Source organism: Heterodontus francisci, chromosome 13 (assembly GCF_036365525.1).
Source record: "Heterodontus francisci isolate sHetFra1 chromosome 13, sHetFra1.hap1, whole genome shotgun sequence".
Lineage (NCBI taxonomy): Eukaryota > Metazoa > Chordata > Chondrichthyes > Heterodontiformes > Heterodontidae > Heterodontus > Heterodontus francisci.
This window is the reverse complement of record NC_090383.1, coordinates 57,231,985-57,258,182: the sequence shown is the minus strand read 5'-3', so window position 1 is coordinate 57,258,182 and position 26,198 is coordinate 57,231,985. Positions and strand designations below refer to the sequence as shown.

General features: G+C 41.3%; 1 protein-coding gene across 6 annotated transcripts in view; it reads right to left on the bottom strand.

Annotated features, from left to right (window-relative positions):
- usp34 (ubiquitin specific peptidase 34) overlaps nt 1–26,198 on the bottom strand; it is a 405,374-nt gene that overhangs the window by 322,136 nt on the left and 57,040 nt on the right. For 5 of the 6 annotated variants that reach the window (XM_068044870.1, XM_068044865.1, XM_068044869.1 and 2 more), the window contains exons 6-14: nt 22,707–22,774; nt 21,339–21,531; nt 18,993–19,054; nt 18,703–18,784; nt 18,488–18,580; nt 15,578–15,703; nt 10,347–10,476; nt 7,324–7,454; nt 6,432–7,030 (exon numbers count right to left, since the gene is read on the bottom strand). In XM_068044870.1, the coding sequence (XP_067900971.1) occupies nt 6,432–7,030; nt 7,324–7,454; nt 10,347–10,476; nt 15,578–15,703; nt 18,488–18,580; nt 18,703–18,784; nt 18,993–19,054; nt 21,339–21,531; nt 22,707–22,774 (1,484 nt within the window). The remainder of the gene's footprint in view (nt 1–6,431; nt 7,031–7,323; nt 7,455–10,346; nt 10,477–15,577; nt 15,704–18,487; nt 18,581–18,702; nt 18,785–18,992; nt 19,055–21,338; nt 21,532–22,706; nt 22,775–26,198) is intronic. The other variant, XM_068044867.1, reaches the window with a different exon arrangement.

The following is a 26,198-nucleotide window of genomic DNA, read 5'->3' as shown; positions in this document are numbered from 1 at the left end:
CTAGGAATCATGAATTTCAACATGAAACGTGGTTATTCAGCTCATCCCTTTACAGCTAGGATACACATCTGCAATAGGCAAATGAATCACTTCTGGCATATTTTGTTTAGATTTTTTGCTAGAAAGGACAAATGAATATTGGTGTTGGAGGCAAACACAAGGGTGATAGCGAAGATAGGAAGATTCAACCTAGCATGATAGTGTGTAAAGAACAGAGATAAGGATGTTAATGTGAGGGTTGCAGTACTGCTTTTAGTTTAAAGTCCTCAACGTTAACAAGTGAATTGGCTGAGTGCGATGGAGTCTTAATGTGCAGGCTGCACTCTATACAGCTGACCTGTTGAATGTACTGTCAGGTGCCATGACTTTGGATTCAAAGTTTGTGTTTTATTTTTCTCAGACATTTACTAGAAATGAAACTGAAAGCTCCAGAGGGGTCTAGGAAAGACAATAACTGGTCCTAACCAGTTTAAAACAGAGTCTTACAATCAGAGGTGTAACCAGAGCTCAAGTTTCAGTTGAAAAGAATACTCGGCAATGAGTGGAAGCAAAAACAGCCAGCTGTTTTAAAAAGAGAGAAGCTGGGAGCTGCTGGCAGCTGTCTTAGGTGTCTTAGAGTCATCAGTGTCAGGAAGGTGTGGGAAAGGCCGATGAAGTTCGAGAGGCAATGAGACTGAACTGTTAAAGGGAAAATTGCATCACCGGAAACTGGATGGAACACCCGGCATCGACCTCGGCACTGGAAATGACAAATGGCAAACCTAGCCCTGTCGACCCTGCAAAGTCCTCCTTACTAACATCCGGGGATTTGCGCCAAAATTGGGAGAGCTGTCCCACAGTCTTATCAAGCAACAGCCTGACAGTCATACTCGCTGAAACATACCTTGCATCCATGTCCCAAACACGACCATCACTATTCCTGCGTATATGATCCGCCAGAGGTGGCAGCACAGTGGTATACAGTCAGGAGGGAGTAGCCCAGGGAGTCTTCAACATTGACTCTGGACTGCATGAAGTCGCATAGCATCAGGTCAAATATGGTCACGGAAACCTCCTGTCAATTAACACCTACCACCCTCCCTCAGCTGATGAATCAGTGCTCCTCCATGTTGAACACCACTTGGAAGAAGCACTGAGGGCGCAAGGGCACAGAATGTACTCTGGGCGGGGACCTTTAATGTCCATCACTGAGACTGGCTCAGTAGCACCACTACTGACCGAAATGACAGAGTCCTGAAGGACATATCTGCCAGATTGGGCCTGCAGCAGATGGTGAGGGAACCAAGAGGGAAAAACCTACAATACCTTGTTCTCAATCTATCTGTTGCAAATGCATCTGTCCATGATAGTATTGGTAGGAGTAACCACTGCACAATCCTCGTGAAAACGAAGTCCCATCTTCACACTAAGGATATCCTCCATCGGGTTATGTGACATTACCACCATGCTAATTGGGATATATTCAGAATAGATCTGACAACTCAAAACTGTGCATCCATGAAGCGCTGTGGACCATCAGCAGCAGAACTGTATTCAACCACAAATTGTAACCTCAAGACCAGTCATATCCCTCAATTTAACATTACCAACAAGCAAAGGAATCAACCCTGGTTCAATAAAAGGTGTGCAGGAGAGCATGCCAGGAGTAGCACCAGGCATACCTAAAAATGAGGTTTTGATCTGGTGAAGCTACAGCACATGACTACTTGCATGTCAAACAGTGGAAGCAGCATTCAATAGTCTCAGCTAAGTGATCCCACAACCAGCAGAGTATTTCAAAGCTCTGCAGTCCTGCCACATCCAGTCGCAAATGGCGGTGGACAATTAAATAACTAACAGGAGAAGGAGGCTCCACAAATATCCCCATCCTCAATCAGTGCAAAAGATAAAGCTGAAGCATTTCCAACCACCTTCAGCCAGAAGGGGCTAGGGAATGATCCATCTCGGACACCTCCCGAAGTCCCCAGCATTACAAATGCCAGTCTTCAGCCAATTCGATTAACTCCTCATAATATCAAGAAACGGCTAAAGGCACTGTTTACTGCAAAGACTAGGGGTCCTGACAACATCCCGTCTGTAGTACTGAAGACCTCTGCTGCAGAACTAGCCCCGCCCCTAGCCAAGCTGTTCCAATACAGCTACAACACTGGCATCTACCCGGCTATGTGGAAAATTGCCCATGTATGTCCTGTGCACAAAAAGCAGGACAAATCCAATCTGGCCAATTACCGCCCCATCAGTCTACTCTCGATCAGCAGCAAAGTCATGGAAAGTGTCATTGACAGTGTTATCAAGCGCCAGTTTAGCAGCAACAACCTGCTCACTGATGCTGTAAGCGTTCTGCACAGAAAACTCTCCACTGGTTGGGGTCACACCTAGCACAAAGCAAGATCGTTGTGGTTGTGGGAGGCCAATCATCTCAGCCCCAGGAGATTGTTGCAGGAGCTCCTCAGGAAAGTGTCCTAGGCTCAACCATCTTCAGCCGCTTCACCAATGACCTTTCCTCCATCATAAAGGTCAGAAGTGGGGATGTTCGCTGACGATTGTACGATGTTCAGTACCATTCACAACTCCTCAGATACTGAAGTAGTCCATATGCAGCAAGACCTGGACAACATTCAGACTTGGGGGTCTAAGTGGCAAGTAACATTTGCGCCACACAAGTGACAGGCAACGACCTTCTCCAACAAGAGAACCTACCCATCTCCCTTTGACATTCAACAGCATCATCATTGAATCCCCACTAACAGTTCGCTTGATCGGCACCCCATCCACCACCTTAAATATTCACTCTGTTCACCACCGACACACAGTGGCAGCAGTGTGTACCATATACAAGATGCACTGCAGCAACTCACCACACCTCCTTCGACAACACCTTTCAAACCAGTGACCTCTTCCATCAAGGAGGACAAGGGCAGCAGATGCTTGGGAACACCACTCACTGCAAATTCCTCTCCAACCCACACACCATCCTGACTTGGAAATATATTGCAGTTCCTTCACTGTCACTGGATCCAAATCCTGGAACTCCCTCACTAGTAGCACTGTGGGTGCACCTGCACCAGATGGACTGCAATGATTCAAAAAGGCAGCTCACCACCACGATGGGCAACAAATGCTGGCCTTGCCAACAACACCCACATCCCATAAAACGAATAAAAGAAATCACTAACGACAGGTTATTATCTTCATATCCGCACCCTGGAGGACAGGACTTGGAGAAGTACCCGAGGAAGTTCTTGATTTTGATGTACTTTGGGACTGTTCAGCACCATTATGCTGATGGGACTGCTTAGAGGATTCTCAAGGACCATCTCTGTTGCATCTAATAATTAACGTGTAACCTGTAAGATATATATATCGACCATGATTTATCTGTTAATTCATGTTTAATTTATGTTGGATTTAGTTTGAGCGTTGAAATAAAATTTATAAAAATGAAATCTTGTCCATTGGTTTTTGTTTCCTCAATTGATGTCAGTCAGTGGATTTGATTCTTTTCGTTTATAGAGTCATAGAGTTATACAGCACAGAAACAGGCCCTTCGGCCCTCATGTCCGTGCCGACCATCAAGCACCTAACTATTCTAATCCCATTTTCCAGCATTTGGCCCGTAGTCTTGTATGTTATGGCGTTTCAAGTGCTCATCTAAATACTTCCTCAATGCTCCTCATAATTTTGTATACCTCAATCAGGTCCCCCCTCAAACTTCTCTGCTCAAAGGAAAACAACCCTAGCCTCTTCAGTCTCCCTTCATAGCTGAAATGCTCCATCCCAGGCAACATCCTGGTGAATCTCCTCTGCACCCTCTCCAGTGCAATCACATCCTGTGGTGCCCAGAACTGTACAGAGTTTTCCAGCTGTGGCCTAACTAGCATTTTATACAGCTGCATCATAACCTCCCTGCTCATGTTCTATGCCTCGACTGATAGAGGCAAGTATCCTATATACCTTCCTAACCACCTTAGCTACCTGTGCTGCTGCCTTCAGTGATCTATGGACAAGTATACCAAGACATTGATCTCCACAGGGATCATAGCACTAGCTGTGCATCAGCCTCAGGAACAGTCTCCCTACTCAGACAGAGAATCTTCACACATGCCCAAGTAACTTGTGCCTGGGTCAGTTAAGTAGTTTCTAGGCAGGCTGTGGGTAGGCATGAGACACATCTGTTTTTCCTTTTTTCATGGAAACTCCTCGGACCCCTTACTTATAATAATGCAAAAGCTCCAGTACGGCAACTGCCAACAAAGGAGGAAAAATTCAATTGGAAAAAATAAAGCACTCCCAGTTTTAAGGATTGATGTTCTGCAACTTGATGGCTTTACAGCACTTGTTTTTAATCAAGGTTTACAGTGAATGTTGATGCTTCCCCTTCAACCAAAATATTTGACACCCTCCTCTGCCCTATCACTGTTGTTCTCCAAGAGCATTATAGCCTCTGGACAGATGCAGCAAAACTAAGACAACACATCTATGGAAACAAGGAAATCATTCTAGATGGAACATACATGGGAAATTTAGAAGAGCTGCTGCAAATTGCATAATTTCTGCAGCTTAAGTGTAGCTAAGGAACATGTACAATGAACAAGCTTACGTTTATATGCCAGCCTTCAAGTCCTCAGACTGTTAAAATGCTTCACAACCAATGAAGTACTTTTGAAGTGTAGGCAAAAGCAGCAGCCATTTTGCACACAAGATCCCACAAACACCCAAGAGAAAAATGACTAGACAATCTGTTTTAATGATGTTGCTTGAGGAATAAATGTTGGCCAGGCCACCAGGAGAACTCAACTGCTGCCTTTCCTTCCACAACCCCCACCCCCAAATAGTGCAGGATCTTTTATATCCACCTGAGCAGGCAAGGGCAGCCTCAGTTTAACGTCTCATCCGAAAGACATCACTTCCCTCAATACCACAATGAAGTGGCAGCCTAGATGATGTACTCAAGTCTCTTGAATGTGGTATGAATCCACAATCTTTTGACTCTTGCCTAAGAGTGCTACTACTGAACCAAGGTCAACACGGGTGTCAAATCATTAAAAGTAATTAATAAATGACTTCTCAAACTTAACATTTAATTAGATTAACAGAGCATTCAAAATACTTGTTTGGCATTTAGGAAAATAAAGGACTATGTATCACACTTACCATTCTCTTGAAACTCATGCACGTTCTCCCTCATGAAATAGATGGAACTGCCAAACAACCATGCAGCCAGATCGTGCACATTGTGCTTTGGACTATATTCCATTTTACTTGCCTCTTGCTATCCATTTGAGGTTGTCAATCTAACTACCTTTTCACATTTTTGAAGTTCTCAGATCTGTTCTTTAGACAGGTTTACCCTTTTATGATTGGTAGCTTTGATTTTGTAACAATTTGTTTCACCAAAACATAATGGTTTTCTAAAGTCAGACTTCACTTCCATTTTATATCTTCATCCAGACTAATTATAGGATATTAAATTCTTCTTCATTCACAAAATACCTTATTCTTGCACAGCAAGACAGTATATTTTTATTAGTGCAGCCAATATTTGACTGGGTATCCAAAATTGCTGCCAGATTTAACTTCTTGCCGGAATTTTTATTGTTACAACCTGAATGCGAATTAAAGGCATTACTACATTTCTAAAGTTCCATCTGCTTTTACGTTATTTCTGTACCTTGTAAGAGGTCAAAACGTCTTGCTTGCATGAAATATCAGAATTTGAAAGCAAGCAGAGTAAAATTTACACTATAAAAGGGTAAAGCGCTAACTGTCAGTAAGCAACAAGACACATCTGGCCTCAGAAATTTATGTTAAAATAGCAAGGACTCCGACAGAATTTCTCTGCTGGATTATGACCTTCCCCTGCATAGTATACAAATATATAAAATTTAATTCAGATATCCAACAGAGCTATATTTATTCCAGCATTACATAGTATGGACAGCTCCAATTTCTTTACTCAAATCGAAAGTCACAACACCAGAGTGTGTAAGCATAGTATATTCACAAATGCCAAATTCCTCAATTTTTTTTTTTTTAACAGGTGAAGTATGCCAAGTATTTAGGTTGCTAGATAGTCTACATTGATGGGCACAACAGTGCCTGTACAAGTGACAGAGAGCTAAAGGATATATTTAAGTATAAATTTATTTAAAGTTCAAGAAAATGAGAGTTTTTACAAGTTACTATCATGGCAAATTAGGTATAACCAGATTACTAATACTACATGAATTATACAGTTCAAAGCCTCAAGCCAGGAACTGGTCACCTTCCCAATTCAGGTCTGTGAACCCCCGGAATAATTGTTACCACTGCACTAGTGGCTTTCAGAAATATACCAATTATCTTATAGATGCCACATTTTATCAGTTTTAAATCAGAACATGCATCGACCAATTCAAGAATAAAACAAAAATAAAGCAGAACAAACTCACCCATCATGATGATGATGATGCTGCTGCTGACCAATGAAACGCCTACAGTTAAATATTTCATTCCCAATTGCCTCTCCTAAAAAATCTCCTGTTTGTGTGATACACGAGTCCTGAGAACCTTGTGATATGTGTGCAGTATTTATTTCCCCTGACATGTCATGTTCAGAGTCTTCAGGATGTGAGCAAGTATCCAGCAGTCGGATTCGATTTTCCCCTGATGGAACTGCATCAGTGCTATATGAAATATCCCTGCCTGATCCACTATTAGGCCGGTCACGTTCTACTCCACTTGGTGATTCTGACATACATATTCCTGACTGTGATTCTGCACTGAGAGATCGTAATTCAGGATTCCTGCTCTCGTTTTGCAGGCTATGTTCTCCCTCTTCCTCTTCATCATCTTCCTCTTCTTTGAGAGCTTCACTATCTGCCATGTCCTCCGAGTGGACTTCACTTCCTGGACTTCCAGCTGACTGGCTGGCATGACTTGAATTTACTTCATTACTAGAGCCGTCACTGTGCCCACTGCTACTGCCAGGCCCACTACTGGCATCTTCACCACTATTAGCAGTCTCATCAGAACTTCCTTGCATAGACTCCTAGGAAAAAAAACACAAACTTCATTCATTGCTTAATGCATTAACTGTATTCATTTTTTTTTAAACTCCAGTTGAACTTTCAAGACAACTTAAATACAGCAATACTGGTCAAAGCTTTTGTCATTTCAGCTTGCCATCTACTGAATCAAAGTATACAGTTGAGCCTTGAGCCTAAATAAAACAATCATCTATTCACTATGTCACCAAGCAAAGCATAATACCAGCACGATCAGCTAAGCCTCACAGCCAACTTTGCCTTTCCCACTGAATTTACTTGCATCTTAATTTCTTACCTCTGTATCGGACAGTCGCTGTTGTGCACGCTTTGCCCTGTTCATCATTTGCTCATCCATTTCAATGTCGCTGCCTCCACTATGATGAGTATCACTGTTGTCACTGCTCTGTGGACTAGCTGCAGGGGATCCTAAGTTAAATTTTTGTAATTTTTTTAAATTAAAAGCAGTTAATAAATACTCAGAACAGTGTCTGAATGCTTATTAAAATCCATACACTGACTATTGCCTTTTTCATAACTAGTGGTTGCACTGTCTCTGTGAAAAGCATTAGCCAACCACTGCATGGAAAATGTTCTGGGCTGATTCCCAGTTCTTCTTGCTCAGAGCAAATGAACTGGAAATCACTAAATGTATATTTTTTAAAAAATACCCTATGTATGAAAAGATTCAAAAGAACAATGGAGCAATTTGATGCATGAAAGGTGGCCCAGAATGAGAAAGGCCCCAAGATGACATTAGTTTCTTTATCAAAGGATCATAATCCAATAAAAAAATAATTCAACTCATTTGCTGCAGACTTTGAAACCATTCATGTTTCAGTGTGGTCTTCGAAGTACAGCAGGAACATGGAAAATTGCTTGATGAAATGAGGGTCACTATTTCCAACAATGAATCTGACCAGATTCAGTTCAACCTGTCAGTTCCCTTTCAAAAAGAATCAGGACAAGCAGTAATATTAAGAAAGTAGAATTAAGAACTAAAGGCTTCCTTCAAATCTGTTGGGTAGTCCAATCATTTTTTAAGTATTGTATAGTCAATAACATAAAAGGACATTTTTTTTTAGTGGGATGGGATGATTGTAGTTCTTAACGCAAGGAGGACATGCTTCAGTACAGCAAAAGGACAGGAACTTGAACACAAAATGTGGCTTATAATTTCTATGGGGGATGGCAGCATAGTCATAATGTTACTGGACGAGTACTCTAGAGGCTTGGACTAATGCTCTAGAGACAGGAGTTCAAATCCCATCACAGCAGCTGGGGGAATTTAAATTCAATTAAGTCAACAAATCTGGAAAATACTAGTCTCATTAATAATGATCATGAAGCTACCAGACTCTTGTAAAAGCCCATCTGGTTCCCTCTGAAATGGCGCAGCAAGCCACTCAATGGCTTGAAAATAAAGCACTGAGAAGTACCTTCACCACAGGGACTGCAGCAGTTCAAGGCGGCAGCACACCATCATCTTCTCTAGGGCAATCAGGGATGGGCAACAAATGCTGGCCTTGCCAGCAGTGCTCACATCCCAAAAACAAGTAAAAAACCTGGATGAAAAACTAATTTTAAACTTGGTATGCATAATTCACAAGATGTTTGTGCAGGATAATGAGCTGCCTTCCGCACAAAGATAGAATGGTTTCAATTACCTATTGTTTAAATTAGAGCACAATGTCAACATATTAACAGAAACAGGCAATTGAACAGTTGTTGAAAAAACATTGAGTTTTTAAGCTACTTTAGTTTTCCCAGCTTCTACAAGAATCTTAGTAGGCATTTCTGAAAATAGACAAGAATAAAAAGAGTTCAAAATTTATTAAGTTTTTTGAGTGTGGCAGATAAAGGAGAGTGCCAATGAGGGGAAGGGTAAGATTATTCACTTTGATCGTAAGAATAGAAAAGCAGAATATGTTTTAAAAGCCGTGAAACCTCTAAATGTTGATAGTCGAAAAGACTTTGATGTACTCATACAAAGGGAAGCCTGTAGATGCAGTATATTTGCATTTTTGAAATGGCATTGATAAGATGCCACACAAAAGGTTAATACGCAAGCTAAGGGATCATGGAGTTGGGGGTATTACATTAGCACGGATAGAGGATTGGTAAACAGACAGCAAGCAGAGAGTAGGGAATTCTCAAATTGGTAGGCTACTACTGGTGGAGTGCCGCAAGGATCAGTGCTAGGACCTGTGCTATTTACAATCTATGTTAATAATGTATGCATAGAGACGGAGCAAAGTATCCAAGTTTGCTGACAATAAAGCTCAGTGCTGTGAGGAGGACACAGAGGCTGCAAAGAGATATAGACCAGTTAAGAGAGTGGGCAACAAGGTGTCAGACAGAGTATAATGTGGGGAAGTGTGAGGTTATTCACTTTGGTAGTAAGATTAGAAAAAAACAGAATTTTTTTTGAAGGCATGAATTTTCTACATGTTGATGTTCAGAAAGACTTTGGCATATTCGTGCAAGGAACACAGAAAGTTAGCATGCAGGTACAGCAAGCAATGAGGAAGACAAATGGCAGTTGGTCTTTATTGCAAGAGGATTGGAGTGCAAGAATAAAGGAAGTCTTGCTACAATTATATAGGGATTTGGTGAGATCACACCTGGAATACGGTGTGTAGTTTTCATCTCCATATCTAAAGTAGGATATGCTTGCTTTGGAGGCAGTACAGTGAAGGTTCACTAGATCCATTCCTGGGATGGGAGGGTTGTCTTTTGATGAGGGGCTGAGTAAATTGGGCCTATAATCTTTGGAGTTTGGAAGAATGTTTCAATCAGATCACATCTCATACAAGATTCTGAAAGGTCTCGACAGGGTAGACACCGAGCGCTTGTTTCCCCAGACTAGGAAATCTAGAACACGGAGGCACAGTCTTCGGATAAGGGGTTGATCATTTAGGACTGAAATTAGAAGTTTCTTTACTCAGTGGGTTGCGAATCTTGGTAATTATCTATTCCAGAAAGTTGTGGATGATACATCGTTGAGTATATTCAGGGTTGAGATAGATTTTTGGTCTCTCAGGGAATCAAGGGATATGGGGATCGGACTGCAAAGTGGAGTTGAGGTCGGGAATCAGTCATGATCCCATTCTCAGTCATGAACAGCGGATAAGTCTTGAGGGGCTAAATGGTCTACTCCTGCTCCTCTTTATGTTCTTAAATTCTTGCACAATCTTATTTTCATACAAGCTTCTACTCAAATTAGTAAATGAATATAGGCTTAGAAAATCTGACATTTTATACATAATAAACACTTACTTAAAATAACGAGTGGCTCCATTCTCCAAGCACTGCACTTACCTTTCTTATTTCCCATTGGGAGGTTTGTATTAAGGAGAGAAGCAAATGAGCTCTGCTTGGATAGTTGAGCCTTAGCAGCAAGTGCATTATTCCAGAGGGCTTTAATAAGCATTGATGCCAAGTACAGGGTCTGTGAACAAGGTCAAAAATGGAGTATTGAGTGAATACTTTTACTCAATTACTTTAGTCCCAGCTGCAGATAATGGAGAAAGCAAATACAGCAGACCAAAGAACCACAGTTGTACATCAATCCCTGATCAAAAAAAAAAGAAATTGGTTCAGATTTTGAGAAACGTTTAAAATGGGGTGAAAAATGAACATGGCCAGTCAAAATACTATAAATACTAGAAAAAGATTAAAACAAACGAATGGTTCATTGCCAGATAATCAGGATAGCTGACATATTTCAGTACTAGCAGATTCAAATGACAGGTTTATTTTACTTAGGCACCCATAAATATTGCCATTGATTCAACCAAGGAGTTACATTAAGATTAATTTGTTTGGCACCATTTTATAACTGCAAAAGCATACATCAACAGTTACTTTTCAGATGGATTAGCCATGGGACAGTGGTGTCGTGGTAACTTTACTGGACTCCAGAGTCATTGACTAATGTTCTGGGAACACAAGTTGGTGGAACGCTTAAATTCAATTAATTAATAAATCTGGAATTAATAGCTAGTCTAAGTAATGCTGACCATGAAACTACCAGATTGCCGTAAAAACCCATTTTGTTCACTAATCCCTTTCGGGAAGGAAATCTGCCGTCCTTACCTGGTATGGACTACATGTGACTCCAGACCCACAGCAATGTGGTTGACTCTTAACTACTCTATCAAATGGCTTAGCAAACCACTCATCGACTTTTCTAATGCAGCTTGGGTCAATGAGGAATAAAACCAGACAGACCACCTGGCATCAACTGAGGCACCAGAAAGAACAGCAGCACACACCGCCCAGTCAAGCCTGCAAAGTTCTCCTTACTAACAGCTGGGGGCTTGTGTCAAACTTGTAACAGCTGTCCCAACGACTAGTCAAGCAACAAACTAACATCGTCATACTCAACAAATCATACCTTACAGCCAATGTCTCGGACTCCTCCATCACCATTCCTGGGTATGCCCAACGGCAGGACACACCCACCAGAGGTGGCAGCACATTGGTATACAGTCAGAGTTGTCCTAGGAGTCCTCAACATTGCCTCCGGACCCCACAAAGCCTCATGGCATCAGGTGCAACATGGACAAGGAAACCTCCAGCTGATTACCACCTAACACCACCCCTCAGCTGATGAATCAGAAAGTCTCCATATTGAGCACCACTTGGAAGAAGCACAGAGGGCACAGAATGTACTCTGGGTGGGGGACTTCAATGCCCAGCACCAACAGTGGTTCAGTAGCACCACTAATGACTGAACTGGCCGAATCCTGAAGGACATATCTGCCAGACTGGGCCCGTGGAAGTGGTGAAGGAACCAACAAGAGGGAAAAACCTACTTGATGTCGTCCTCACCATTCTACCAGACACAGATGCATCTGTTGACGACAGTATTGGCAGGTGTGACCACCGCACAGTCCTTGTGGAAACTAAGTCCTGTTGTCACATGGAGGATACCATCCATCATGTTGTGTGGCACTACCACCGTGCTAAATGGGATAGATTCAGAACAGATCTAGCAGCATAAAAACTGGGTATTCATGAGGCGCAGTGGGCCATCAGCAGGAGAGTTGTATTCAGCCACAATCTGTAATCTCAGAGCCCGGCATATACCTCATGCCACCATTACCATCAAGCCAGGGCACCAACCCTGGTTCAATGAGTGCAGGAGAGCATACCATAGCAGCACCAGGCATACCTAAAAATGGAGGTGTCAACCTGGTGAAGCTACAACACAAGACTACATGCATGCCTAACGGCAGCAAATGATAGACAGAGCTAAGCGATCCACAACCAACAGATCAGATCAAAACTCTGGAGTCTTGCCACATCCAGTCGTAAATGGTGGTGGACAATTAAACAATTAACCAGAGGACGAAGCCCACAAACATCCCCATCCTGAATGATCGGGGAGCCCAGCATGTGAGTGCAAAGACGAGGCTGATGCATTTGCAATCATCTTCAGCCAGAAGTGCCGAGTGGATGCTTCATCTCGGCCCCTTCCTGAGGTCCCGTGCATTACAGATGCTAGTCTTCAGCCTATTTGATTCACTCGACGGGACATCAAGAAATGGTTGAAGGAACTGGATACAGCAAAGGCTATAGGTCCTAACAACATCCCAGCTTTAGTACTGAAGACATGCTCCAGCACTAGCTGCAGCCCTAGCCAAGCTGTTCCAATACAGCTACAACACTGGCAACTACCCAACAATGTGGAAAATTGCCCAGGTATGTCTTGTACACAAAAAGCAGTACAAATCCAATCCAGCCAATTACCACCCCATCCATCTACTCACGATCATCAGCAAATTGATGGAAGGCGTTGTCGACAATGTTATCAAGCAGAACATACACAGAAATAACCTGTTCACTGAGGCTCAGTTTGAGTTCCGCCAGGGCCACTTGGTTCCAGACCTCGTTACAGCCTTGGTCCAAACATGGATAAAAGACCTGAATTTCAGAGGTGAGGTGCGGGTTACAGATGAACATACGAATTCGGAGCAAAAGTAGGCCATTCGGCCCCTCGAGCCTGCTCAGTCATTCAATAAGATCATGACTGATCTGTTTGCGTCTCGAACTCCACACTCCCATCTACCCCCAATAACCTTTGATTCCCTTACCAAACAAGAATCTATCTAACTCCGCCTTAAAAATATTCAATGACCCTGCCTCCACCACCTTCTGAGTTCCAAAGTCGCACAACCCTCAAAAAGATTTCTCCTCATCTCTGTCCCAAGAGGGTGACCCCTAATTTTAAAACAGTGCCCCTTAGTTCTGGACTCACCCACAAGAGGAAACATCCTTTCTACATCAACCTTGTCAAGACCATTCAGGATCTTGTATACTTCAATCAAGTCTCCCCTCACTCTTCTAAACTCCATGAAAACAAGCCCAGTCTGTCCAACCTTTCCCCATATGATAACCCGCTCATTGCACTTATCAATCTAGTAAACCTCTTCTGAACCGCCTCCAATGTATTTACATCCTTCCTTAAATAAAAAGAGACCAAAATTGCACACGGTATTCGAGATGTGGTCTCACCAATGCCCTGTATAACTGAAGCATAACATCCTTACTTTTATTTTCAATTCCTCTCGTAATAAAGCTTATCCAGTCTCTCTTCATTGCTGAAATGCTCCAGCCCAGGCAACATCCTGGTGAATCTCCTCTGCACCCTCTCCAGAGCAATCACATCCTTCCTATAGTGTAGTGCCCAGAACTGTACACAGTACTCCAGCTGTGGCCTAACTAGTATTTTTGTCACTTTTTGTGACTCATGCACCTCGGAATTCTACAGTCACTCTCCATTTAAGTAATACTCTGCTTTTTTATTCTTCCTGCCAAAGTGAATAACTTCACTTTTTCCCACATTATACTCCATCTGCCAGATTTTTGCCCACTCACTCAACCTATCTATATCAGTCTGCAATCTCCTTATGGTTGCTGCTATTCACATCAAGGCAGCATTTGACTGAGTGTGGCATCAAGGAGCCCTGACAAAATTGTAGTGAATGAGAATTGGCAGGGAAACTCTCCAATGGTTGGAGTCATACCTAGCACAACAGAAGATGGCTATGACTGTTGGAAGCCAAACATCTAAGCCCAAGACATCACTGCAGGAGTTCCTCAGGGTAATTTCCCCAGCCCAACCATCTTCAGTTGCTTCAATGACACTCTTTCCATCATAAGATCAGAAGGGGGGGATGTTTGTTGATGACTACGCAGTGCTCAGTACCATTCAAGACTCATCAGATACTGAAGCAGTTCGTGTCCACGTGCAGCAAGACCTGGACAACATTCAGGCCTGGGCTGATAAATAGCAAGTAACATACGTGCCACACAAGTGCCAGGCAATGACCATCGCAAATAAGAGAGAATCTAACCATCTCCCCATGACACTCAATGGCATTACCATTGCTGAATCCCCTACTATCAACATCTGAGGGTTACCATTGACCGGAAACTTAAAATGGACTAGCCAATGCAATTACCGTGGCTACAAGAGCAGGTCAGAGGCTAGGAATTCTGCGGCGGGTAACTTACCTCCCGACTCCCCAAAGCCTGTCCACTACCTACAAGGCACAAGTCACGAGTATGATGGAATACTCTCCACTTGACTGGATGAATGCAGCTCCAGCACTCAAGAAGCTCGACACCATTCGGGACAAAGCAGCCCGCTTAAATCGAACGCCATCCACCACTTTCTCCATCCAGTTTGCTTTGATGACACCACATTACACAGTAGAGTTTCTGAAATGTTCTCTTTTCTCCCAAGGATTACCCTTTGCCATTGGACACAAGACCTCAGCTGCGTCTATCCCATTTCCCACGTTTCTATTCTCACCCTTTTCCTGTGTCCCCAAGTCCACTTCACAATCATAATGGAATTCACCCTTGGCGTCGCCTTTCACATTTACCAGATTATCTTCAGCCATTTCCACCAGCTCAATAATACCACCAAGCACTTAATCCCTTCCCTTTACTGAAGTGACCATCCCTTTCATGACATTCTGGTTCACTCTTCCATCAACTGCTGTCCTTCCCGTAGCACCTTCCCCCCACACCTACATCCAGGGCATCAAACACTCTTCTGGCGAGAGAGAACAAATTACGTGTGGAAGAAAGACAATTCTTAAATCGGGTATACAGCATAGAGACAGATCGTTTGGTCCAAATGTTTTATGCCAGCATTTATGCTCCATATGAGCCTCCTCACTGCCACTCTTCATCTAACCCTATCAGCATAACCTTTTGTTCCTTTCTCCCTTGCGCTTTTCCAGCTTCCCTTTAAATGCATGTTATTTGCCTCAACTACTCCTTGTGGTAGAATGTTCCACATTCTGACTACTTTGTGCACAAACAGAAGTGAGATAAATGACAAGATAATAATCTTCTGGCACTGTTGGTTGAAGGACAAATATTGCCCAAAGCACCAGGAGGGCATCACTGTTTTTCCTCACATGGTGCCATAAGATATTCTAATCACCCGAGTGGTCCAGAGAGTGAGAATATAGAAAGAAAGATCCATGCCTATTAAAGAAATACTAGGCACCTCTATGCAGATGTCTTACCTGTTCTGTGTGCACACTTGGGTGAAGAGCAGATACTAGATTAAGAAGGTGACGGAGTGGTACAGGGTCCAAGTGCTTAATAAGGGAGGGGAACAAATCATGGATGTACCGACTACAGTGCTTCAACTGTGATGAAGAAAAAAGGAAAAATGTGTCAAAAACTACAATAGTGCATATCTAAATAGTAAAAGTCAGTGAATGGGGATATTTGAGATGATTGTGCAATTAAATTTTACTTGATTAAAATTTGAGGTTATCGAGGAACTCAAATTTAAAAAATAAAATAAAAAGGATAACTTCCAATTATCACTAAAGATAGCCCTTCAATCAGAGGATTTCACAGCCATTTTTCTGAATCTGGGACAATCTTTGCACCTCTGGAACTGGTGCTACATTAGAAGGAAACAAACAACTACAGTGAATAGTTCCAGGAAAATATCGAGAGTTAGATCCAATCCTTAAAGTTGATCTGAACTCAGATCGAGAAGACATTGATTAGAAACGATCCAAAATAAACCTCGAGGGGCATGAAGATATTGACCAAAAGAAGATAGAATTGATAGAAAATGGGAAGGTTCTGCATTCCTTTCTAAACCCAAACAGTAATAAGGAATTATAATAGAACAGGCTTTTAACGTGTTTGCTGGCAAGCAAGTCCCTTAACAGTAACAGGAAAAAAAACTAAAACACATTCAGAAAAATACCAATATACAACTGAACATTGTGGCCCGATGCCCACTGTACATAATTCTTGAGGCAATACTGGTTGATCACCCACCTAGGAAAATATAGATAATCTAAATCATTTCATCCCATGAAGATGAAAGATTGCACGTAGAGACTTTCATGAAAGAAGCGAAGGCTAGGAACAGCGTCCAATGGTTGAGGAGTGTTCACAATACACATCAAGGGTTAACCGAGCACACTCTACTACACACAGCAAATTAAAATAGATTTAAGGGAACAAGTGACTCAAAAAAGAATCCAAAACAGTAACAGTCTAAGCTTGCAGAGCTGCTAAAATGGTGCTGATTTCCTCCGAGAGAGCAGCCAAATACACAGCAAAAGATATGGACTTTTGAGGGATCAGGCATTGCAAGAGTTAAACGACACCAAGCTTTCTGTTAAAACTGCTATTCTGCAGAACCCCACGCATTCAGACTGCACGTGCGTAACAAATATCCTTGTGTACAGCAGAATTGCAATTATTTTTGCTAGAGATGAAAGGCAACAGCACAAAGGCTCAGAGCTGTCTCAATCTTATTTATTTGATTCTTGTCTGTGGGAAAGTGAAATTTATGTGAGCCACTGAAACAAACTAAATTCCTTTTACTAATTTCCAGTATTAAGCTTTGCTAGACTATAATTTTAAGATTGCTAATTTATAGTTTAAATTAAGTTACTTTAGTCTTATTTCTCCTCGGTTATAATGAGAAAGGCATGTTAAAAACTAGATTCTAATTACCATGAGAACTCATTGTCATCAAGACCCTGTGTTACATCAACAACACGGAAACAGAAAAATAGTGTTCTACAGCCAAGAAGTAGATAAGGGAAGCCCAAGGCCTGTGCTGGCCAGACCTTGCCAGGCTCCAGATAGGGTAGAATGTGCTTATGGAAAATTTGGATCTTTGTCATTTGTTTCTCAGGTATATTCTAGTGGGTTTGCGTCATTTGCAGTGTAGAAGGGCCGGGAAAGGTGCCAATCCAGACAGATGCAGTTACATATGCCATTAGGAGGTACAGAAAATGGATCACACTTCCTTTCCAAAGGACAGTAATGGGTAATATAATTCTCAATTATTCTTTTTAAAATTCTGTTCAAATACTATAATGCATCAAGTTTCACTTCTGCTCAAATAAAATCATAACTGTTACCAACATGGAGTCAGCTTTAAACCACAGAACACAGTCCAAAGAGGCTCCAATATTTTTTGCTTTGTGTTTGCATAAATACATGCATGTACATACATAAGTGTGCGCGAGCGTGGAACCTTTTTTTTTTAAATTAGTTTTTATGGGATGTGGGTGTTGCTGGCCATCCCTAATTGCCCTCGAGAAGGTGGTGGTGAGCTGCCTTCTTGAACCAGGTGGGGTAGGTACACTCACAGTGCTGTTAGGAAGGGAGTTCCAGGATTTTGACCCAGCGACAGTGAACGAACGGCGATATAGTCCCAAGTCAGGATGGTGTGCGGCTTGGAGGGGAACTTGCAGGTGGTGGTGTTCCCATGAGTTGGCTGCCCTTGTCCTTCTAGTTGGTGGAGGTCACGAGTTTGGAAGGTGCTGTCTAAGGAGCCTTGGTGCATTGCTGTAATGCATCTTATAGATGGTACACACTGCTGCCACTGTGCGTCGGTGGTGGAGGGAGTGAATGTTTGTGGATGGGGTGCTAATCAAGCAGGCTGCTTTGACCTGGATGGTGTCGAGCTTCTTGAGTGTTGTTGGAGCTGCACCCATCCAGGCAAGTGGAGAGTATTCCATCACACTCCTGACTCGTGCACTGTAGATGGTGGACAGGCTTTGGGGAATCAGGGGACGAGTTAATCACCGCAGAATTCATGGCCTCTGACCTGCTCTTGTAGCCACGGTATTTATATGTCTAAAGGGAAAAACCTTTACCTAAATTATACTGGCACACACAAATTAAGACCAACTTTTAATGAAACAAAAATTTTAAATTAATTTTTAGTATGTATTGACATTTGTCCAATAGTCCCATCCAACATTTAAGTTTTAAAACTTAAATTAATTTATTCAGAATTACTTTCCTGAAAAATCACTAAAAGTCATTTCAGCTTTTTCTTCAAAAACGTGAAAAAATGTGACTGTTTGGGCATTTACATTATACACTACTCCTTATGGCTTTAAACACCAAAAGTCTGCAAACTTACAAATTTTGTTTATTAGTACCTGTGCTGCTGCCCAAATACAGTCTATATGTTGTGTGCTAAGTCTTCCTTCAGCAGCCAGAAAGTTCAGGATGACTTGGCATTGTTTGATGATCTGCAAATCAACAATGAAAGATTTCAGCAGAGTGGAAACGGATTTTACAAGCTTGTTTGGAGTGGTGGTGGGTGTGTGGGGGGGGTGGGGGGATGCTGGTAGAAACAATGTTCCAGACAAACCTCAATGTGCAAATTTGGTCCAAAGATATGTTCAACAACACTATTATGAATTAGCCAGTCTGCAAGTTCTTTTGCAATTGACCTGTGTGGCAGAAGAAAATGGGAATAGGTTAAGACAAAATGTTTTCCTTCTTCTCCCTATTTTCCCATCTTCCCAGTGCTCCAGTTTTGGTATTCTTTCAGAAGTCTCAAGGAGATTGGTTAGAAAACCATTATAATTCTTTATCCCCACATACGCATCTGATCTTAAAGAGCCATCTCTAATAAAAGTTAAAAACATCATTACTTACGTTTCAGTGTCTGACACCAAAGATTCATTATTACAAACGTCATTGAATGTGTGAAGTTGATTCTGTTGGGAAAAAAGTTGCAAAATTGATTTGACTAGCTTATTTTACAGCCACCTTATAATTGATTTGTAAATCAATAATAGAAGTTTATTGATTAGTACTGCTGAGTTAAAAGGGAACCAATATAGATTAAGAGTTTAATGGACATGACTAGAAAGCAAAGCATTTAAGTAAAACTACAGTAGATCTTTCCCCATTAAGGAATCATTTATCACGAACTGTAAATGCAATTTCTAAACATGACAAGACAGTAGTACTGTGAAATGTTATTGAACATAAGTAAAGGAAAAATAACTCAATTTAGAATTAGAGAGAGAAGTTTTCCTTTCTTGTTTCAGCGTCACTTAAAATTTTAATTAAAATACGCAACTTGAAGTCTGAAGTAAAACGATACAAAATCCAGTTTACATTTTTGTTTTAAAGAGGTACTTGTATTTTTTTTTTTTAAGAGATACAGCACTGAAACAGGCCCTTCGGCCCACCGAGTCTGTGCCGACCATCAACCACCCATTTATACTAATCCTACACTAATCCCATATTCCTACCACATCCCCACCTGTCCCTATATTTCCCTACCACCTACCTATACTAGGGGCAATTTATAATGGCCAATTTACCCATCAACCTGCAAGTCTTTTGGCTGTGGGAGGAAACCGGAGCACCCAGAGAAAACCCACGTAGACACAGGGAGAACTTGCAAACTCCACACAGGCAGTACCCAGAATTGAACCTGGGTCGCTGGAGCTGTGAGGCTGCAGTGCTAAACACTGCGCCGCCAACTGAATGAATATCTACTCTTCCAAGTTTTGCCAAATTTATTGGTAAACTTTACTACACTTCACAAGTAGAATAGAATAGGAATTCCATACTAATTTGGAGTTTCACAAATCTAACGTCTTAATTTTTTTCACTTGCAAGTGATAATTAACTTAAAAGTTTGAGAAGCACTTAAGCTGGAGTATATTCCAAACCATTACATATACTATACAGACTTGAAGATAATGGGGGTGAATTTTCAAGAGGTGCTCTTGCTCATCTGCCATAACCTCTGCAGAAGAACTGAAGAAACCTTAGAAAAACAGAGCAAGCACCATTTATGCCATTTTTCCAGGGTTTATGCACCTCTCTCACTGAATTACAGCAAACAAGCAGGAGAACCCCCACAGCAATTCACTCCATTACCTTCAAACAATACTGCTTTTATTTAATTGGTATCAGAAACATAAATCATTTAGAAATGTTACCGCAAAAATTGGAACAGGTGTAGGTGTAGCTTGCCAGTATCAACATAAAATATAACTACACTTTGAAAATTAGCATAAATAATTTGGATTCTGGAATAAGTAAAATTTCAAAATTTGTAAATATACTAAACTGTGGGGTTTAGTAAATACTGCACAAGACTGCAACAAGACATTACTAAACTTGTAGAATGGGAAAAATCTGGAAGCCACATACTGCTTGGGGTAGAGGAACAAAGGGATTTAGAGATACGAATACACAAACCACTAAAAGTAGCAACACAGGTCAACAAAGCCACAAAGAAAGCAAGCACTGGAATTCATTTCTAGGAGGATGGAATTGAAAAGCAGAAAGGTTAAGTTAAACTTGTACAGAACTTTAGTTAGACCACACTAGATTAGTGTGTTCTGGAGATAGTACCAGAACGGAGATGATATACTTCTCAGGAAAGGTTGAACAAGCAGGGGATCTTTACTCTAGAAAAAAGCCTGAGGGGTGACCCAATAGAGATCTTTAAGATTATGAAAGGGTTTGATAGGATAGATGAAGAGAATATGGTTTTCATGAATGGGGAAAACCAAAATTAAAAAAAGGTAGGCACTAATAAAACCAATAAGCAATTCAGGAGAAACTTCTTTACCCAGAATGGCAAGAATGTGCAACTCACTACCACAAAACGTAGTTGAGATAAATAGCATAAATGCACTTAAGTGGAAGCTAGATAAACATGGATGGAGAAAGGATTAGGTTATGTTGATAGGGTTAGATGTGGTGGGGGGTGGGGGGGGAGGGTGCAGGGGTGGAAGGCGTCAGGTGGGGAAAGGAGGCTTGTATGGAGTGTAAACACCTGCATGGACCAGTTAGGCCAAACAGAATATATAGCACAGATGCAGGCTATGTAATTCTATGTCAAAGCTGTTTTTTTTTAAAAAAGCAGCAAATCTGGGTACAAATAATAAAATGCAACCAACAACTAGATCCAATTGAACGGCACATAAAATTCAGTTTTGTTAGCTAATGAACATTTACAAGATAACAACTTACTGTAATCTGACTGAGTCCAGCCAACCTCATAGTTAGAGTTGGTGACATGAAGTACTTGAATGCAAGATCCAAACTTTCTTTGTCAAAACACAGTGCCGTATCCAAGGGCTCTTTAACCGTACTCCACATCAAATCTGCCATGTTGCGTGCAGCACTTTGCCGCAATTCCTGGTCTGAAAGTTTACACAAATACCTAGATTTGAACATTTAAAAAAAATAGAATTATTTTTTTTTTAAATATTGTTACGACAGTGCTTCTATTTTTATGTTAAGTTTTTTTTTGAGGACTCTTATTTTAGAATTATGGACTTTGTCTTATCTGGCAAAACGGAAAAGGATTCCATGGATGTTTTTTTCACAGGGGTCATGGAAAGGACACTGAGGGAACTTGGTTTGTAAGCAACCCTTTCTGGGAGTCACCGGTCTTCAGATAAGTACCCAGCAGGGGCTTTCTGGACTAAAGGGAGATGTTTACAGAGAAGTGACAGGTCAAGATTTATAGGGTCAGGAGGCTTGACTCCAGATTATTTTCGGTTTCGTTTTGGACAGTGTCCTGAAAGGAGTTTTATAAACCAGGCAAGAGAGCAGTCACCCCAGCTCAGCCTTATCCATCTCTTTGAAAAGCCGGCCAGCTTTTCCATCTCTTTGAGAAGCTCTTTGAAGCGAGTGTAAGAAATAGAGAAATTGATGCTGCATTCCTCCTGAAAGGCCTGCCAGAAACCCTTGATGCTGCGTTTTGCCCGTAAAACCTGTCAAACTGATCTTCAACATCGCCCGAAAAGAACTGTTCTAGAAAGATCCCAGTGACAACTGTCTACGTGTATTTGGGACGCCAAATCAAAAAAGGGACAACTGACATCTTTCCATATCTTTTTTTTTCCTTCAAGAGTTAGCAAGTATTTGGTCAAAGTATTCTTTTTCGTCTTTCTTTTGTTACAGAGCTCTAAAGAAAAAATTTTTTTTCTGTTAACGTTTGTGTGTTGTGTGTGCGCGCATGCATGCAAAGGGCCATGGTAAAAAGGGAACTTTCATATTTCGATCCATATGATAATGCTTTGCTTCGTTACTGGTTAAGATCGGTTTTATAATAATTTTGTTGTTTATTAAAGAAACCTGGCTTGTGTATTTTATTCTGGGATTTAAAAAAAAAAGAGTCTATGATTGACCATATCGGTAATTGGGTAAACATTTAAGTATATGTTGTGGCCTGTGGAGAAGTGGAACTAGAAAAGACTGCACTCCTCCCACCTTGGTCATAACAATACACATTTAATATTATTCCAAATTATAAGTTTTTTTTAAATGAAATGTACGAAAGTCAATTATGAATATGAAGGCATCACAAGTGTAATTAATCTGATCACTCACCTTATAACATAAGTCCTAAAGGGTATAACATGCTGCATAACAGCAGGGATGTGTAACCATATCCTGATCTGTAACATAAAACAAATATAGTTACAATTCACTGGTAACAAATTACCACCTACTAAAAGTATAATATTATTTTACAAACTCTTGAATTTCATCTGTATTCTACCATGCTAAAATATTAACTGTCATTTTCAACAAATAAGATTTTGAAGACCAATTTGGGATTTTTGAAAGCGCAAGAAATCTTGGGAAAGAATCTGTAGAAGGGCAACAAATGGTGTCAGCCACTAAAATAAAAGTAAAATACTGCGGATGCTGGAAATCTGAAATAAAAACAAGAAATGCTGGAAATACTCAGCAGGTCTGGCAGCATCTGTGGAGAGAGAAGCAGAGTTAACGTTTCAGGTCAGTGACCCTTCTTCAGAACTAGCTGATATTAGAAATGTGAAAGGTTTTAAACAAGTAAAGTGGGGGTGGGGCAAGAGACAACAAAGGAGGTGAATCTGAAGTTGACCAAAAAAAAGTCTGACCAGATGACACGAGTGAAGATACACTTAACGATTCAATTAGGAGTGTTACAAAGAGGCGAGTAAAAAGATCCGTCCTAAAATGACTGAACTGTAGAAAGCTAGTTTCACTGCAAAGGAACTTTTAATAAAAAGGCAGTACATAAGCAGTTTTTAAAAAGCAGTATTCTTATGCAATTGTTGTTGTTATTGATTGATATTTATATCTCATGATTATTTGTATTATATTGTTGTTGCTGCTGCCCTTAAATTTTATTTAGTCAGAAGTCAGTTTGAAAATTTTAGGTATCGACTGCATTACAACCTTGTTTCCAAAGTAAAAAATGCTTAATTACCTCAATTCTTATAATTTTCCACCAAATAGCTCAATTGTTGTTTACAGTTCTGCAATAGAAGTTCATTTTTTGACTGTCAATCTTGCTTGTCCTTTTGTGTGCTTTCCTAGGGAAGGGAAAGGGAGGAGGCATTCTGCCACGTTCATTACTGTCCAAACAACTGATCGCCAGCAGCACTCTAGCCACCCTACCCTCTGCAGCCATGGGGGCAACACAAACCACGGCGACAGGAACATCTGGGTTGCAATTCTCCAGATCGACAATTCCACAGGCATCACATCTTCCTGGTTGAGGGACAGTCCTTTCTGCAGGGTAAAGTTGTGCTATGCACAGCATACCACCACAATCCTCACCACTTTGTTAGGAAAGTACTGCAAAAGTAACCCACCACATGACCTGTACAGCCACAGGAAGTATGATTTCAGCATCCCTATCATCCTCTCTTAATGTGTGCACAGTTATACCTTTTCTGTGTTACCCCCTACCAAAGGTCCAATAGTGTAAGTGGCTAGGCTATGTCACCCAAGAACCATCCAAAGCCTTTTCGCGCTCTGGTGAAGCAATCATGTAAGTTTGAGTGCCGAAGACGAAGCCATCATGAGCACTTCCGCGTGATCTTCATTGACACTCGTGATCTGCAGTAAGGCATTGTAAAGGCTCATCACATTTAACAAATAGTACTCTCTCGGGCAAGAAGCAAATTATTTTGGTTTTATATTTTTAACCTCAGGATCACTTGCGCTTGACAAAAAATGCAAAGAAAGACTAATTCAGCAGTTCTCAATTTATCTTTGTGTCAACTCTCATCAAAGGAACCCAGAGTTTCTCTCACAGTGAAGCTAAAGATCTTGGTACAGTTGTCTGCACACAAATCTCGCGATCATTCTCTTCCATTTCTATCTCGCTCGACTCCTTCATTTCTTACATTTTTATTGCTCTCCTTTACCTGTTATAGGCTAGGAATCAACAGGGTGAGCAAGCAATCTCAGAGGCACCCAGGAACAGTTGGATCAAGAAGCACTCAGGCTATGCAGGCGTGCAAAAAGGCAAGTCAGAAAACTGCTGGGGTGGAAAGGCAAGCTGTATTCATCTTCCAGGACTGAACATGCAACAACCTATTCTGATACCCAGCAGAGGATCAGAGTGTGGCTGCCCATCAAAATAAAAAATCAGAAAGCAACCAACCATGTAATGCCCTGAGTTGACAGTAATTAGGATGAAGGACAAGAAAACTGAAGCAGAGTGCCAAAGGTTAGCGTTGTGTACATAAGAGAACCACAAAACCAGAGGTCCAGGTGGTGAACCAGCTGAAAACACCTGACCAAGAGTCACTGGAAGAGTGCCAATATTTACAGGGAGTACCCGACACAAAGCCTGAAAAACACGGCTTTACATTTGTTTGTTTTTATTAATTAAGCCCTGTATCAATTGAAATTTAGCCCCTTCAAAAGAAATGGTCATTAATAGTCTGCTACTATACTATCTCTTTCATACTACTGCAAAGTGCTTTCAGGTGGTCATCAACGTTTAAGTGACAGAGTCACGTCAACAATATGATTCCAAAGGCTACTAAAGCAGGAGATGACAGACCACCTCCAGTATAAAATTTCAAGCTAGTGGAATTTTGCACCAGGTGTGGTAGAGTGCCAACTTAAGAGTACTTAAGTGCTCCATTGGCTCATCTAGCAGCTTATAAATAGGGTACGCATTATTAGCAAAAAACTATCTTACAACCTGCACCTGTATAGCGCCTTTAACATAACAAAATGTCCTATGGTGCTTCACAGCAGTATTAACAAAATCTGACACCACAAAACAGGAGGTAGTAAAAGGATACTCGACCAAAAGCTTGGTCAAAGAGATGGGTTATAAAGAACATCTTCAAGGAAGAAAAAAGTTAGAGAGGCAGACTGTTTTAGGGAGGAAATTCCAATACTTGGAGCCGAGGCAGCTGAAGGGAGAGCAGCCAATAGTGGAGCAATGAAAATCAGTGAGATGGAAGATCCCAAAATTGGAGGAGTGCAGTGATCTCAGGGGGTTGTAGGTGGTTAGAGAATTTGGGGGCAGGGGGAGAAAGGCAGCCGTAGAGAGATTTGAAACCAAAAAAAAGAGAAAATAAAGGGTAGCAGACTGGGAGTCAATGTAGGTCAGCGAGCACAGGGGTAACGGCTGAATAGAACTTGGTGCAAGTTGGCATACGGGCAGCAGAGTTTTGGGTGAGCTCAAGTTTACAGACAGTGCAAGGTAGGAGGCTAGCCAGGTGAGCATTGGAATAGTCGAGTTTAGAGGTATGGATGAGGGTTTCAGAAGCAGGGATAGGGGAAAGAGGAGACAGGCAATGTTACAGAGATGGAAGTAGGCAAGGTAGCATCCATTCCCTTCATCTTTATTACATCATACTGCCCAAGATTGGGACCTCCATATGAAAGGAAGCCCTTACCAAAAATAATGACAACCAACAGAAGATACTGTCTGAGCCAATTCTAACCTTCTACATAAATACCAACATGTCAGAAACTATGGAAAAAGTCATCCCAACCCAAACTTCTCAGTATACATCAAAACAGGTATCTCACAAGCACAACTAAAGTCCCAATGAGTAACTCAAAATAAGTACCTTTCTA